Raw genomic sequence first — 17,937 nt, 5'->3', positions numbered from 1 at the left:
CTCTGTCAAATCTGAATGAGATCCTTGCCAGGTAGAGTAATCTTGGTTGTAGGTTCTTCCCTTTCATCACTTTAAATATATCATACCACTCCCTTATGGCTTGCAGGGTTTCTGCTGAGAAATCAGCTGTTAACCTTATGGGAGTTCCCTTGTATGTTATTTGTCATTTTTCCCTTGTTGCTTTCAATAATTTTTCTTTGTGTTTATTTTTTGCCAGTTTGATTACTATGTGTCTCGGTGTGGTTCTCCTTGGGTTTATCCTGACTGGAACTCTCTGTGCTTCCTAGATTTGGGTGGCTATTTTCTTTCCCATGTTAGGGACGTTTTCGACTATATTCTCTTCAAATATTTCCTCTGGTCCCATCTCTCTCTCTTCTCCTTCTGGGACCCCTATAATGTGAATGTTGTTGCATTTAATGTTGTCCCAGAGGTCTCTTAGGCGGTCTTCATTTCTTTTCATTCTTTTTTCTTTATTCTGTTCCACAACAGTGAATTCCACCATTCTGTCTTCCAGGTCACTTATCCGTTCTTCTGCCTCAGTTATTCTGCTATTGATTCCTTCTAGTGTAGTTTTCATTTAAGTTATTGTATTGTTCATCTCTGTTTGTTTGTTCTTTAATTATTCTAGGTCTTTGTTAAACATTTCTTGTAGATTCTCGATCTTTGCCTCCATTCTTTTTCTGAGGTCCTGGATCATCTTCACTGTCATTATTTTGAATTCTTTTTCTGGAAGTTTGCCTATCTCCACTTCATTTAGTTGTTTTTCTGGGGTTTCATCTTGTTCCTTCATCTGGTACATAGCCCTCTGCCTTTTCATCTTGTCTATCTTTCTGTGAATGTGGTTTTTGTTCCACAGGCTGCAGGATTGTAGTTCTTCTTGATTCTGCTGTCTGCCCTCTGGCAGATGAGGCTATCTAAGAGGCTTGTGAAAGTTTCCTGATTGGAGGGACTGGTGGTGGGTAGAGCTGGGTGTTGCTTTGATGAGCAGAGCTCAGTAAAACTTTAATCTGCTTGTCTGCTGATGTGTGGGGCTGGGTTCCCTTCCTGTTAGTTGTTTGGCCTGAGGTGACCCAACATTGGAGCCTACCCAGCACTTTGGTGGGGCTAATGGCGGACTCTGGGAGGGCTTATGCCAAGGAGCACTTCCCAGAACTTCTGCCAGTCTCCTTGTCCTCATGATGAGCCACAGCGCACCACCCCCCCCGCCTCTGCAGGAGACCCTACAACAGTAGCAGTTAGGTCTGCTTCAGTCTTCTATGGGGTCACTGCTTCTTCCCCCTGGGTCCCAATGTGCACACTACTTTGTGTGTGCCCTCCAAGTGTGGAGTCTCTGTTTCCCCCAGTCCTGTCAAAATCCTGCAATCAAATCCTGCTAGCCTTCAAAGTCTGATTCTCTAGGAATTCCTCCTCCCGTTGCCGGACCCCCAGGTTGGGAAGCCTGTCGTGGGGCTCAGAACCTTCACTCCAGTGGGTGGACTTCTGTGGTATAAGTGTTCTCCAGTTTGTGAGTCACCCACCCAGCAGTTATGGGAATTGATTTTATTGTGATTGTGCCCCTCCTACCATCTCATTGTGGATTCTCCTTTGTCTTTGGATGTGGGGTATCTTTTTTGGTGAGTTCCAGTGTTTTTCTGTCGATGATTGTTCTGCAGTCACGTGATTCCAGTGCTCTCACAAGAGGGAGTAAGCACACATCCTTCTACTCTGCCATCTTGAACCAATCTGGGAGCCATTTCTTAAAATATATGTCTTGACTTTATGCATACACACACACACACACACACACACACACACACACACACACACACACACACATACCTGTCCTATTGGGTATAAGTTAGACAGATAGATAGAAAGATGATAAGATAGATAGATAGATAGATAGATCTATCCATCTATTTGTTAGCCTTTCTATATCTATACATACTATATATTCTCTATATCTCTCTTTATCTAATCTACCTATGAGCGTTCTCCAGAGAAACCAATATGTTCTATTGGTTCTGCTTCTCTGGAGAACTCTGACTGATATACCTCACCTACCTTTCTCACATTGTTTCCTCCACTCGCTCTGCTGCAATCACACCAGCCTCTTGACTGGGTCTTCAGACACACATGCATGCCCTTGCCCTAGGGCTTCTGCACTGGCCGCTCCATCCACTAGACCCTTCTTACCCCAGATAATTCCATGGCTCACTCCCCACTTCCTTCAAGTTCCACCTTCTCAAGGAAGCTTACACTAACCACTTTATTTAAATTGCAGCCCATCCCCTCTAGTCTTTCTCTTTCTCCCTACTCTTCTATATTTCCTTTTTTCCACAGCACTTTACCACCTCCTAACATATTTCATAATTTATTTGTCTTATATATTGTTTATTGTTTGTCTCCACAACTAGGCTGTAAGTTCCATGAAGGAGACAATCCTTGTCTATTTTATAGACTGATGTATCCCAGGTGCTTAGCACAGAGGAAACATCCAATGTTAATTGTTGGAGCAACAATGAATGAGCAGTCTGTCGAGATCAGTGAATCAGAGAGCCAGTCGGTCTGAGATGGGGTGTTGGGACTTGTCAGCTGAGGACTTCACTTAATGAATGGGGTCTGCATGGACAGTGATTGGTAGGACTAGGAGGGTCAGTAGTAGGTAAATGGGGTCAATGATTTGGGCATCTCTGTGGAGATCATTAAGGAGACTGGCTATGGGAGAGGCTAATTATCTTGCCCAAAGTCACCCATCTAGTAAGTGGCAGAGCTGGAATTGATCTCAAGATGTCTTAACTTCAGTGCTGTACAAGTCAAGATGTGAAAGCTGACTGAAGGAAGTATACAGTGGCAGGGGCAAGACAAGGTCTGTGGATCCTGGAAATTTTCCCTGTGTAGCAAATCAGAATGGGGAAAAAACTAGAAAGTTGATACTACAGGTAAATTCAGTACGCAAGAGCTCTGGTAGAATAACCTAATGATGCTTAATCTTTCAGATTATATCAGTGAACAGTGCATGAGGCCATGATTCTCTAGACTAATGCACACTTCCTGCGATTTCTGCCTCTGAGTCTGCAGGTAAATATGAGAATGAATCACAGCCTGATGCAGGTGTTGGGAGAGGGAAGAACCCACAGCAATGTTCCTATAAATGTGGGGAGCTGGTGCCCTGGCATGATGATTTTGATACTGGTGTGTAGGATGAAAAGGGGGAAAAAACGGAAAGCAGAAAGACTAGTTAAAGTCTTGCAATAGTAATCCATGAATGAAGTGATGAGGCTAAAAACGTCCAAACCCAGTCCCATCACCATTAGTGCCTCTCTACACCTTTCTTTGCCTTTTCCATCCAATCCTCCCACTCAGTCTTCCCCTTTCAGACCTGCAGCCCATCTTGATTCCTACTTCTTGCTCCACAGATTAAAATGCCATCTCTGAAACTCCCAACCTACTTGTCATAGCTTTTAGTACTCTGCTCTTTCCACACTTGAGCAGATTTCCCCCCTCAAAGCCCAAGAGGTGGGAAATGTTTACGCTTAGGAATTTTTCATATTTAGCGGCAAAGACGTCAATATAACAGAGTATTCCTGAAGAGGTTTCCTTCTATAAAATGATGGTGAAAAGATTCACTTGGAATTATCATTTTATTCCATTTTAGAGGGAGTCCTGCAAATCAATAACTATATACAAAAGGAACAGAAAACCCAAATCAAACGTTTGGGAAAAGTTACATTTATTTACGGAGAGATTACTGAATAAAGTGAGAGACAATGAATGTAATGAATTTGGGAGAAATTTCCAAAGATCACAAAATGTAATAAATGTGACAAAGTTGTAATAAATGTTATAAATGTGTCCAAAAAAAACACACTAGTGAAAATGCATAAGAATATAAGTAATATTAAAAAATCCCTCCTGCACAAGTCTCAACACATTGAACATGGTGAATAAAAGCTTATAACAAAATGTAATCTTACTCTGCTTTAGAGAACTCATACTGGAGAGAAATACTGTGATTGTAATATGGAAAAGCCTCCAACCAGAACCCGGTTTTCACTGGAATATATAATCCATACTGATGAGAAATCATTCAAGGACAATGAATGTGAGAAAGCCTATAGGTATAGCCTGGCTCTTATTCAACAGAAAATGAAACACACAGGCAGAATGCCTTATAAATTCCACAAATTTGGGGGAAAAACTTTTTTCAGGGGTTCAAATGGATTGATTGGACATTGGAGAAGGCAAACTATGCATGCAAAGAGCATGGAAAAACCTTCAAGGATTTGTCAACCCCCACTGAACATCAAAGAAATGATCCAAGGTAGAGATCTTATGTACACACTGAATGTGGAAAAGCCCTCTTCCAGGAGTCAGAACTTTGTACACATTAGAGAATTCAGAGAGGAGAGAAATCTCACAAATGTACTAAATATGACAATGCCTTTAGCAATAGAGGATGCCCCCACTGCACACAAAATGGTGCATGCATCTTCTACAAGTGGACTGAATGTGAGAAGACCCAGAAGAAGACGACAGAACTCACTGTGCATCAAAGAATCCACATCAGAGAGACCAGTCTGAATGAATGTGTGGGTGTATGAAAGTCTTCAGCAGGAAGCCAGGGCTCTAAGTCTGAAACTTCACATGGGGAGAAAACCTCTAAATGTGGAAAAGCTTTTACTAAGAAATCATCCAAAATCTAAGTCACAGAGTTCAGAGTGGGGAAAACCACAAAATGTAAAAACTGGAAAAGTTTTCAACTAGAAGTCAAGACTCACTGTACATCAGAGAATTCATACTGAGAGAAACACCAAGAAAATAATAAATACAGGAAAACCTTCATTTGGAGATCAGAGCTCATTGCTCTCTAAGAGTTAATATAGGAGAAAAACCCTATCAAAGCACTAATGTGGGAAAGCCATCAGCAAGAAAACATACCTCATTGTACATCAGGAAACCCACACAGGAGAGAAGCTGTATGAAATAATGAATTTTGGTAAGCATCCAGCAATATATGAAACGTCATAATTCACACTGTGGAGATTTCCTAAGAATGCAACAAATGTGAGGAAGGAGAATCTGTACACCAAAAATGTTATTCTGAAGAGAAGCCCTATTAAAGAATGCAGAAACACCTAGTCCCAAGGTCAAAATTCTTACGCAGAGACTGTCTAGGGAAGAGTCTCCATGTTGTATGAAGTGTGCTTGATCTTCAAAATCAGTTCCAGACATTAGATACTACAGAATTCATACTGATAAATAAAAAGAGTCAATTTAACAAATTTAAATTCTACCCTAGGGAAATAAAATTCCATTAACTTAAACTGAACTTTTTGTTAAAAAAAGATTATTGAAAAATGCATTTGAAGTCCAAGCATCTTCCTTCCCATGCCTCATGCTTGACTTTCAAAGGGGACCTCCCCAGGAAATATTGGAAGAGAACAGTTTTGATGTTCATCCTAAGTTATCCACTTGGAATTAATCTTTGCCATGGACACAACTCTCTCTGTCACTGGTCCCAACCTACAACTTGTGAACACCATCTCTTACAGGCATCAGAGGAGGGCAAACACCACCCTTGCTAGTTTATTCTCACACCCCTACCACCACACAAGTGTATCTGATTTTCTTAAAGTTCAGGGTTCATTTAAGGGAATACACATGGGAAAGGAAAAAAAAGCAGTTCTCTAAGAGTGACATCCCCCAGATCCCAGGAGAAAAGATCTCGAGGAAAAGACCCTGCCACAAATAATCTCACAGGAGCATTCCAGTTCCTTCTGCTCATCCCCCTGTCCTGTGCAGGCCCATCTTCTCTCACAGGGCTCTCACCCAAGGCTCAATCCCTCTGTACCAGCAAAATATTTACCCAAGCCCAAGTACTCAGTCCAAAATACAGACCCACAGAGCTCTTGTGGAAACTGCTCCTCCCTGACTCCAACCCTGAATTTCATTCTGGGGTCTACATATTCTCACATGCTGCCCAATCTCCAAATTCTGGTGGTTAATCAAAGGGTGGAAATCCACTCACACTGGACCAAGCCCAGGGCTTCATCATGATCTCTGAACTTCAAACCAGTGAGTGTAAGTTTAGTCCCTCTCCAGAGTAGGATTCTCTTGGTGGCTGTTTCCCACCAGGAGTAGAAATTCTGGTCTGCAGCGAGGAAGTATGAAGCCATCATGCACAGAAAAACAGAAAAATGTGTCATGTGGGTCCAGGCCAGCTCCATCTTGCTGGGCGTAGCCTTTGTGGACTCCCCACCCTGATTGCTCACTGCAGATCTGGACTCTTCACAGCTTCCACCATGAAGCGAGGGAAAGAAAAGAACAGAGGACGGGGAGCAATTGTCCCATTCATCCCCTACTTGCTACTTGGGGGCCTCTGTGTCCTCGCCCTTGGGTGGGGCTGCCACTGTGGAGGTTGTCTTGAGGCTCCGTTTCCGCTTCTGCACGTTCTGCTCCGGGTGGAACAGGATGACGTAGGTTTTGGGTACATAGAGCATGCCGAGGGACACCGACGCACTCAGGCTTAAGGACACAGTCAGTGTGGTGGTTTGGATGTAGATCTAAGCCACGGAGGAAGGGACCAGGTGGGACTCAGCCCAGGTCTCTCCCGCCCTCCACCCCCACACAGCCTGGAGGTGAGTCTATTTCAGTCAAGTGACTGGGAATGAGCACTCAATAAAGGAGAGCAGTGTAAGCAAAGGCCTCATGGCATGAAGAATTGGTAGTCACAGTGTGGCTCTGGTATAGGCAGGAAGAAGTGTAAACGACACAGCACTGAGTGGACAAGTGACCAAGGGAAGTGAGAGGTTCATTCACAGAGAGCGACACCTGGGGAAATGGTCCATATGCCTAAATAGTGCTAGAGCATGTTAATGAATGAATGAACATGTTTTCAAATGTACAAATGAATGGATGAACCAAACCTGAATAAAGGAGCAAGTAGGCAAACAAAGGGAGGACGGAGGTGAATAAACAAATGCTCCACTGTACACATGAATAAATGACTGTCAAACAAATACACTGACAGATGAATGGATTGGCAGATATAAAGTATATGAAAAGATAATTGAATAAAAGAAAGTTAATTGATGGTTGGAAGAAGCATGGATGAAAAAATGAATGAATGAACAATGGAAAGGGGACTGAGAGAACAACTGGAGGGAGACTGGAAAGACAAATGAGTACACGAATGAATCAGCCAACCAAGCAATCATTCATATGGGTGGCCCAGCTCTTGGAATAATCGAGCCCTTCCGTGGACAGGCAGGAAACAAACGAGGTCATGAAACTGATGGGGGACCTGGATTACCTTTTCAGCTGACTGGGCAGTGCCAAAGAAGATAGGCACAAAAGCCAGCCAGATGATGCAGGTGGTGTACATGGTGAAGCCAATGGGCTTGGCCTCATTGAAGGTCTCAGGCACGCCACGGGCCTTGATGGCGTACACCGTGCATGTGACCATGAGCAAGAGGCTGTAGCCCAGGCAGCCGACGAGGGACAGATCCGACATGTCGCACTTGAGCACCCCTTTGGCCTGCTCTGGTTCTACCGTCCGCTGCTCTTCGTAGTCAATCACACTGTGTGGGGGCTGGGCCCCCAGCCAGGCCATCACTCCCACCACCTGCAGGAGCCAACATGGTATCAAGGACACACTCAGCCTCACCTTCGCCTGAGAACTCTGGCAGGTTAGGGTCGCTTTTAGGCTCCTGGCCTATTGAGTGGGATGCTCAGGCCTGAGAGCCACTGTGGAGAGGGGAGGGTTGTCCAGGAGGGGACTGCCTGGGCAAACGCCTGTGACACAGGCAGTGGAGAGAAGGGGCTGCAGTGGAAGTATGTGCTGGGGACATCTGGGCTGATTTGGGAAGGGGCCCTGGATGTCTTCTTCCTGTATTTCAGCCATTACCAGCACCATTTACTGAGGCCAGCAAGGTGCACTGACTGCAGGCAGAGGCTCTGGAACGGTGACCCTAATCACATCTCCTCTATCTACTGAATGGGAACCCTCATAATCTGTTGTGATGCCAGCTTGGGGGGAAGAGTCAGTGCATGTCCCACTGATTAGGAACCAGGCCCAGCAGAGATGTTCCTCTTCACAACCCTCCAGGGAGGCAGTATCATGTATTCTGTAGGTGGGAAAACACTAGCTTGATCCAATCTAGCAATATGGCAAACCACGTTCCTGAGGACCCCCTTCCTTCTCCAGATCCAGAGAACTGTTGAACAAGATATAATGAAATTGTGTGTGAATGCATAGTGTGGCTCAAAATATAGAGGCACTGGATGGAGAGCAGTAAGAATGTGAACTGATGCCGGGTGGCCAGGGAGGTCAGAGTCAGACACAGGCCCTAACAAGGAGAAGATGGAGTATGAATTCCATCACACTGAGGGGAGACATGACCTCGAGCCAAGGGAAGCTGGGGAGTAGGAACTAAGACACCTGCATAAAGGTGGGACCCTGGAAGGGCCGTCCCCTACATTTGTGCAGGTCGTTCACTGCACAAGATGCTTGACTTGGGAGGAGCGGGGCTGAAACCTAGCCAACACTTCAGTGCCATACTGTGCACCTGGAGTAGGGCTATGTGATCCTAGAGGAAAGGATGCTTTTTAAATAATTTGTACACCCAGAAGGAGCACCTTTATGTGATTCTCCCAAAGGCAGCAGCACCATGAACAAGGGACTAATAAAATAAAACTCCACCCACTGTCCAGGAAGGAAGCATGGAGGCTCTTCTTAGAACTCCTCTAGATGGGGGGAAAAGTTGCCCAAGAGAAACTAAAACCCAAGGCCTATGATACACGGGAGTAGCAACCAAAATGCGCCCCACTGAATTTGCAACCCACGTACTTGGTAAAAGAACGAGCATCCAGTACAGGTAATAAACGCCTACAAAATAATAGAAAGTGAGCAAAGCACAGGAACAGGCACAGGCACATCACAGAAGAGGAAAGTACAAAGGCTAGCTGCACAAGTAGAGACAAATGAAAACAATGAGGTACCATTTCACATCCATCATATTGCTGAATAACCTTGTAAAGCTGAAGGTGTGCATCTTTGAAAAGATTTGGGATTTCTAGAAAGGGAGGTGTCATGTGGGGAGTCCATAGGTGAGCCGGAGGCGGGCACTGAATGCAGTCTGAACATCTCTATCCTGAGGCAAGAGGTGCCACGGGGGTTTCAGGCAGGAAGCAGTGAGGTGCTTTCTGAGGATGGGCTGCGCACTGAGATTCCGGCCCTGACAGAGGACGCTCAGACCCTGCTATGTACCAGAAAATGGCAGCACCTTCCAGTTGTGAAGAATTGGATGGACTGAGGCCTATGAGTGGGAATGACCATGTTATATGCAGAGCTGGGTAGGAAGAAGGGCTCTCCTGGGGTGGAGAGTGAGCCATGTCCAAATGAGCTGAGCATGGGCCATCCACCTGGCCCTGAGAACTGGGCTGGCTCTGCAATGTCATACAATGTCACACACACTTGTCTCTTAGCACCCTTTACATAGAAAACATCCAGTGCTTTCCAGACCACAGGAGCCATTTCCAATGTTGTAATATTACCATCTCAGAGAAAACCCTAAAGGAACTCTGCTTTTGCTGCACATACAGCATGAAATTCTGGCCATCTATGGAATTGGATGCTTCACTCCACATAATATCATTAGACCCTGTGCCTCTTATCCAAGTTACCCAGTGACTGGGCAGCAGGAACTCCCTTTATGGAAACAGATTCTCTGCTTGGGGGAAATTCATCAGATTCTCTTTGCTCTGGGAGCCAAACTATGGAAAAGCATGTTCACTTTCTGAAAATAATTTCACTGTTTCACAGAAAAATAACTGGATGCTTGCACTCCCCACCTTACTGATCCATTTTCCTCCAAGGATGAAGCAGGAGGAAACAGCTGCTCCTAAATGAGTTCTTCTAGTTACAGAAACAGTAGTGCCCTATCTCCTGGGACTTTTTTTTTTTTTTTTTTTTTTAACATAGAGGCCAAAATAGAAGAGGGACTCTGATTTTTTAAGGTGGAGGTCAGTGCCCGTACCCCCAGCCCCGACCCCGTCTGCCCACCCCGTCACCCTGGGGACCCCGAGGACCCACCTGCACGGAGGTGAAGCTGAAGGTGATGACGAGCTGCGAAGTGGGGCTGATGAAGGGCGGGGGCGTGACCGAGCGCTTCCCTTGCTCAAAGATGCGGTAGATGCGGTTGGTCTTGGTGAGCAAGGCAGAGTAGCTGAGGGTGGTTCCCAGGCCGAGGAAGAGCCTGCGGGCAGCGCAGACAGCCGCCCCGGGCTCGGCCACCATGAGGAAGGTGACCGTGTAGATGAGGAAGATGCCGGTGAGCAGGACGTAACTGAGCTCGCGGCCGGAGGCCCGGACGATGGGCGTGTTGTTGTGCCGCACGAAGGTGGCCACAACTGTGGTGGTGGCCATGATACCCAGCACGGCCAAGAGGAGGGGCGGGGCCGCCCAGGGCGAGGACCAGGACAGGCGGACCACTGGCGTGGGGCGGCAGCCCGTGTGGTTGCGCGTGGGCCTCATGTCCCGGGGGCAGGCCTCGCAAGTGAACTCGTCCACCTGGAAGCGGTACCCGTCGCAGGCCTCACAGTGCCAACAGCAGGGGACGCCCTTCACCATCTTTTTCCGCTCCCCCGGCCCACAGGGGAGGCTGCACTGAGACTCGGGCACCTCTCGGGGGTCTCCCGACCACTGCAGGGCTTCCACCTGGGACACAGGGAACACCGGGACCTGCGACTCCCGCCTCCAGGAAGGTGAGTCCGCCTCCCTGTGCCCAGAGCTCATCCTGTGCCACTCACATCCAGCCTGAGGGTCTCTGCCCACTGGCCCACAGCCTGGTAGCTGCCACTGCCCGCACTGCCATTGGTCACCTGGTACTGGAAGATGTCGTATCGCCCGGGTGCATCCCCGTTCTCATTGAACATCACAGGGGTTCCTGCGCTGCCTGGAAGGAGAGCCTGTCATCCTCAGCTGGTTCTCGAGCCCATCAAAGGCCCAGCCGGGACAAAGGAAGAGCTTAGCAAGCACGTGAAAACGTGCTCAGCATCGCCTATCATCAGGGAAATCTGGATCAAAACCTCAGTGAGATACCACCTCACACCCATTTAGGATAGCCACTGTCAAAACAACAGAAAGTAAGTGTTGGCAAGTGTACGGAGACATTGAAACCCTATACTTCACTGGTGGGAATGCGAAATGATGCAGTCACTGTGGAAAACAATATGGTGGTTCCTCAAGAAATTAAACATAGAATTACCACACAATCCAGCAATTCCTTTTCTAGCTATATACCCAAAATAATGGAAAGCAGGGACTCAAAGAGATATTTGTACACTTATGTTCACAGCAGCATTATTCACAGTAGCTAAAACGTGGAATAAACGCAAGTGTCCATCAACGGATGAATGGGTAAGCAAATTGTGGTCTATACATACAATGGAATATTATTCAGCCTTAGAAAGGATGGAAATTCTGACACATTCTACAACATGGATGAACCTTGAGAACATTATGATAAGTGAAATAAGCCAGTCACAAAAGGACAAATACTGTGTGATTCCACTCATATGAGGTACTTAGAGCAGTCAAATTCATAGACAAAATGTAGAATGCTGGGGGAGGGGGAAATGGGGAGTTAGTGTTTAATGGGTACAGAGTTTCAGTTCTGTACAATAAAAAGAGTTCTAGAGATTGACTGCACAACAATGTACACCACTAAACTGTACACTTAAAAATGGTTAAGATAGTAAATATTATGCTATGTGCATGTTACCACAATTTAAAAAGAATAAGAAAGAGCTTAACTGTGCAGGCGAGAGGATGAGTTCAGACTTAACAAAGGTACTGATTTGAACAATCAGCTTTATTTCTTTTAGAAGCTTGTTCTACCAGCTTGCAGAGCTGTTCTGGAGTGCTATTAAGTCATGCTCTTTATTTATTTATTTATAACTTTTTGGCCACTCGGCATGAGGGATCTTAGTTCCCTGACCAGGGATCGAACCTGTGTCCCCTGCGGTGGAAGCACAGAGTCTTAACCACTGGACCGCCAGGAAAATCCCTAAGTCATGCTCTTTAACAGAGAGCTTGGCAGAGAAAAGGTGCTCAACATTTGGTGGAAGAAGAGAGTTCTTAATTTACTAAAGGATTGTAATTGAACACAATGTGAAGCCCCCCCCCCCCCCAGCAAACCATAAGCACGGCTGAGTCCATCTGGGCCTTTTCAGAAACCCTTATTCTGCGCCCTGACCATGTGCCAGGGCCTCCACTCGTACTGGGGGGACACAGACTCATGCCTTGTGCTCAGGCAGCACAGGGCCTGGCTGGGGAGGCATTCGGAGGCCTGAGACTCGGAGTGGGCCACTGTGCAAGCAGTGCCTTTGCACAGTCTGCACTGTGCCCCACGCGTGCCCTCAGAGACCAGACGACTCCAAACTCTGTGCAATGGAGAGGAGAGTTGTGTGTGACCCTCTGAGGGATCCAGGCAGAAGGGGTCACAGAGAAGTTCCCCAACACCTGGAATTTGCAGCCTGGGGCAGGAGGTACTGAAGGCTGGAGAAGGAGGAGTGTTAAAAACTGTTCCCCAGAACTTGGCTTGAGCCTCCAGCTCTCAGGCCCAGATGCTCCCACTATACCCTTCTGCTCTCCCATTCCTTCCATCCTGAGTCGTCCCAGGTCCTGAGAACTCCATCCCAGCAGGTTTCCCCTCATTCACGTAGGGGCTCTGGCGCCCACTCACCATTGAAACGTACAGCTCGAATATACTGCAGCAGCGTCCGCCCGTCGGTTGGCTCCATTGCTGGGCACAGGCCTGTGTGCCCGGGGCAGAGAGCCTGGTGCATGCTGTGGAGGGCGTGGGCAATGGCGTACACAGCATCGATCACAAACTGCACCTTCCCTTCCTGCTCGTAGGCAGAGTCCCGGCCAATGCGTTCCTCACCTGTCCTAGGGATGCCCAGAGGAAGTGTGCCTGGCTCCCAGATGCCCAACCGGGCCTCCCACCTTCTCCCTCACCACCCTCGCCACCCTGGGCAGCTCTCACCTGTGCATTTGCGGGTGGAATCGTCTGACTGGGTACCTGAGCTGGTCAGTTTGCAGTTAAAATTCTCTTCCCAGAACTCAGCAAACCAGATGTTCCGGCGGTTGTTCTCCAGGGAGCGAGTCATGAAGTACTGGTCAAATCCTGAGAGACAGGGAAGGAGGGAGGGGGCTGGCAACAGTCTGAGCCAGCCACAGCTCACTACTTGTGTCCCTTCACCGCTTGCTTACTTTGCAGCTGGGGATACCCATGTGACCAATTTCTGGCCTGGCCAATGAGTTCAAAGCCATCTAGGGACTCCACGGTAAATTTGCAACCTGATACAAGCTCAGAGCCTCACCACATGAGAGAATTTTTTGCTGCCTTTTCTTTCCTGGTTAGGATGCTGCTATGAAGATGTAATGGGTGGAGCTTCAGCAGCCACTTTGTGAATAAAACACCACAATCAAGAAGGCACATGGGACTTCCCTGGTGGTGCAGTGGTTAAGAATCTGCCTGCCAGTGCAGGGAACACGAGTTCGAGCCCTGGTCCAGGAAGATCCCACATGCCACGGGGCAACTAAGCCCGTGTGCCACAAATGCTGAGCCTGAGCTCTACAGCCTGCAAGCCACAACTACTGAGCCCATGTGCCACAGCTACTGAAGCCCACATGCCTAGAGCCTGTGCTCCGCAACAAGAGAAGCCACTGCAATGGGAGGCCCGTGCACCACAATGAAGAGTAGCCCCCGCTCACCACAACTAGAGAAAGCCCGCACGCAGTAACAAAGACCAACCGCAGCCAAAAATAAATAAATAAATAAATTCATTAAAAAAAACAAAAACAAAAACAGGTTGACTTTAAAAAAAAAAAGAAGGCATATGGCAACTACAGAGGATGGTGGAACAGAAGGGGAGACAGAGCTCAGGGCTCTGAGAACATCATTGACTCACTGCCCCAAACATGAAGTTGCCCCTACTTTGAAACCTCTTGTCTTGTAATGAAACGCCTTTATTGCTAAAACCACTCTCAGTCTAGTCTGTTGCTTGCAGCTGAATGCATTCTATGGGAAAGAAAGAGTGTAAGGGTGGGTGTACACCTCCAAAAGGCTGGGAGCCCCTGGAGTCAGGGCTCAGCATTTACAAGGGTCTGTGTTTCACAAAATAGCCCCAAAGTGCCTCATCAAAGCATCTTCAGTTTAGCCTTTGGGGAAATGAGCAATCCGAGTGTAAAGTGGCCATCTTTCCTGCATTCTTCCAGATATTCACAGGCGGGATGGTGGAGGAGGGGTGAAGAGGAAGGCCTCATTAATTGATCAGCAGGACAGTATGACCCACATCCTTGGTCTCTATCCCTCCCACAGTCACCCTCAAATTAGAGTGCCTTTGGCAGAACCAGGAATACAGGCATTGAATTAACACAAAACTAAACAAACAAACAAAACCTAACAATTCTTCACCCTGTAGAGTGGGATGTGCATTTCCTCATTTGCCAATTCATTCAAACACTGCTTGGAGGGATGTATTCACAGAATCTCAGAATTCTAGAATCTGGGAATCCTAGAAGGGACCCTGGATCACGGTACAATTTTATAGAAGGGGAAAATGAGCACCCCCCCAAGAGGGGATCGTGGGGAAGGATAAATATGGGTGGGAGATGCAGTGGGGAAGGGCGTACCCCCACTCACCATCTATAGAGGCCCTTTTGGGCAGGATGGTGATGGCTCCCACGGCCACGTCCTCCAGGTTCAGGATGGGTGAGATCTTGGCTCCCCAGCTGTCTGAGCCAACCCACAGGAAGTAGCTGGTCAGGTTGGCCTGGCGTGCAGCCTCCAGGACCCTCCTGGTAAGGATAGGGTAGGGGTGAGTGAGGGCCGGAGAGCCTCCTCCAACTTAACTCTGGTCACCTTCCATTCTTCTCTCTCCATCTATCCCATTCTGCATCATTCATCAGACCCTTTGTTTATCAGGAAAAGTAGAATGTAGGGAGTTTAGGACACTTGCCCTGGGTTTCTCAGGTAGTAAAGGGTCCAGCCAGGCTCTGACCCCAGGCCTGCCCTCTTGTTCTACGCACCATAGTCCACTGCATGCTGCTTTTAAGAAGGGCCTACCTTCTCTTGCTGGGGCTCAGGCCGGGGTCCATGGCCTTCTGCTGATACCCTCCTACCCCTGGGAGTCCTTCCCTGACAGCTCATTTTCTGCACTTACATGTGCCCACCAGTCTCTCCCCCACTGTTAATTATAGAAACAGACATATATTCTTGTGTTTCCCTGGCAAGGTTTGGAGCATCTTCACCCAGACCAGGCCTGGTTCATTTCTGGGGGCACCAGACAGAGAGGTGGCAGTAGAAAAGGTATGTGGGGGCAGGAAGGTAAGGGAAGGCGAGAAAGAGGGAAAGGAGGATGTACGTGGCTGGGATATGTGAGAAGAGGTGGCAGGGTCTTCAAGGAGAGCCTCTGAAGAACACAGTGATTGAACATGCCATCTGTCCCACCTGATGTCATCCTCGTTGGCAAAGATGATGATGCCCCGGGCATTTGGTGTCTCCATGAGTCTCCTGATCACCTTATTGAATTCTCCTGGCTTTGGTTCCCTGGGAATCTTGATGGACTGGGCAATACAGACGCCCCCTGGGTGTCGGAGATGCCAAAGTCAGCTGCGGTCCCACCCACTCACCCACCAGGGCCACCACCACTCATGACTGTGGCAGGGGCTAAGTCTTTCAAAGGACCCCCACAGGGGGCACCATCCAGGCTCCCCATCATGAACCCAGTGCCCTACCTCACTGCTTATGCCCTGTCCAACGGACCCTCTATAGGCTCCTTCATGCCTCAGACCCCCCCCTGCCCCAAGCTCACCAGCCTCTCGGGAGATCTGCACAAAGGCGTCAACCCCACTCTCGCCATAGTTGCCCTCGGAGGCCAGCGTGGACACGTAGTTCCATCCCAATGCCCGCACGATGTCCACCATGGCCTGGGCCTGGTAGGAGTCAGGTGGCACGACACGGGAGAAGAAGTCATAGCGTGTGGAGTCGCTGAGCTCAGGGGCCGTGGAAGCGTAGCTTATCTGGGGGATCTGGAGTGGGGAAGGACACCGGGGCTGTGGATGGAGGGTCAGTGACCCTAGGGAGGGAGGGCAATGAGGACCCAGGACATGGACATTTGGGGTTAGAGTGCTGGGGGCAAGCTGGAACAGCCACACAGAGAGGCCAGGAGGGGCAGACCAGGCAGGAGAGCTGGGGAGGGGTTATTTGATTGAAGGCTGTGTCTGGCCTAATGGAGGGGCCTGTTTGGAACTGGGTTTATCTGTGTGCATTAGAGGGATTAATAGCAGGGATTACAGCTGAGCTGATCCAGGAGAAGGAGTGGGGGCAGTAAGTGTGAAAGCAGAGTGGAGAATGGTGGCTGGGGAGGCTGGGAAGAGGGCGGCTAGCAGAGAAGAGGGTGTATCCCTCATGTTAAAGAAAGACTCATGAGCAAAAAAAAAAAAAAACACACACAGAAAGGAAAAGAAAACAAAAACACACACAGAAGGGAGCAGGTGGGAGCCGGTATGAAGGTCAGCAGAGAGGGGGAGGTTCTGGAAGAAGCGGGCTGGAGCTGGTCTAGGGAAGACAGAGATGTTTGAAGCTAAAACAGAAAGGAAGGGTGGAGTGTGAAGACGTTATGGAAAGGAGAGGAGAAAGAGAAGGAAAGATGGAAGGAGGAAGGGGGAAGAGAGAGACAGGGAGATGGAAAGAGAAAATCAAGAAGAAAGACAAAGAAAGAGGGAAAATGAGAGAAAACGAGGCAGAGAAACACTCATGGGCTACGGTGCAATTAATGGACGCCGTAGTTACCTCGGGCACTCTAGACGCTTTAATGTCCCGAACAACCTTCCCAGACAGGCTTGCGTCTGGCCCCGGGGACAAGGTTTCTTTGCGAACTATAGTGATTCTCGCAAGGAGACCAGACCTCAGCCACGCCCAGGGAAAGGACGAGGGAGAGATGCTGCAACCCGGGGGCTCCCCCGGGCCCTCACCGCAAACAGGCGCAGCACGTTGGCGACCATGATGGAGACGGAGCTGGCCGAGGCGCCCACGACAGCCACCACGCGCTCAGGGGGCGCGGCGCGCATCGGGGGGACGCCGCCTGGGCAGCGCACGGCCGCCTCGTCACCGTCGCTGCGGCCGCGGATCAGCGCCTGCACGAAGCTCAGCGCCTGCTCCAGCGCGTACGTGTCCCGCGAACAGGTGTCGAGCAGCCGCGCGCCCAGGCGCACCCCGGGCAGCAGCTCGGGGTCGGCGTTCACGCGGTCCAGCGCGTACAGCATGGCCTCGAGCCGGTGCACGCCCTGCTCCTTCTTCAGCGGCCCGCACGCTCTGCCCGCCGCGCCCCGTGCGTGCACCGGGAACAGGCCGCCCAGCGTGAGGCCGCCCGCCAGGCGCACCGAGCCCGCGGCGCCCGCCACGCCCGCCTGCGCCAGCGCCAGCAGCAGCGGCAGCGGCGCCAGGACCCCGGCCATCGGCTCGGGGGCTGCGGGAGGAAGACGGGGTGGGGACGGGAACAGAACGGGAGAACGCTCTGAGCGGCCGGCAGAGGAAGGACCCGGATTGGCGGAAAGGCGAGGGAGCTCCAAGCCTTGGGGAGAGGGGAGGCGCGCAATACATAAATATTGGCCGAGCCAGCTGGAGAAGATATGAAGCATCAACTCGGCCAGCTTTCCCGGGCCACCTGGCTCTCACACCCTCTGAACCTCATCACCTGGGTCCCCCCTGCCCGACCACTGTCTCCACCGCTCCAGTCCTACCCCTGCCCTCCCCGACAGCCCTGGGCCGCTCTTTCTGGGAGTCCATCCCCAGCGCACACCCAGGCCCCCTCTGTAGCCGCACTCGCCTGCGCCAGCCGCTGTCGGTTCAGGACGGGACAGTGACAGATGCCGAGGGCCCTGAG

The 17,937-nt window shown here is 49.4% G+C and overlaps 1 protein-coding gene across 1 annotated transcript; it reads right to left on the bottom strand.

The window, feature by feature from the left end:
• Nucleotides 1–6,347: 6,347 nt before the first annotated feature.
• Nucleotides 6,348–17,509, bottom strand: GRM6 (glutamate metabotropic receptor 6). Its single transcript, XM_007169940.2, has 10 exons — nucleotides 17,027–17,509; nucleotides 15,865–16,081; nucleotides 15,501–15,636; nucleotides 14,694–14,848; nucleotides 13,032–13,172; nucleotides 12,729–12,929; nucleotides 10,792–10,937; nucleotides 10,076–10,699; nucleotides 7,295–7,606; nucleotides 6,348–6,545 (listed from the first exon to the last, which is right to left on the bottom strand). Exons 1-10 carry the CDS (start codon nucleotides 17,507–17,509, stop codon nucleotides 6,348–6,350), a joined length of 2,613 nt encoding a protein of 870 aa, XP_007170002.2.
• Between the last annotated feature and the right edge of the window lie 428 nt (nucleotides 17,510–17,937).

This window comes from Balaenoptera acutorostrata, chromosome 2, assembly GCF_949987535.1.
Source record: "Balaenoptera acutorostrata chromosome 2, mBalAcu1.1, whole genome shotgun sequence".
NCBI lineage: Eukaryota > Metazoa > Chordata > Mammalia > Artiodactyla > Balaenopteridae > Balaenoptera > Balaenoptera acutorostrata.
This window is presented reverse-complemented; position numbering and strand designations above follow the sequence as displayed.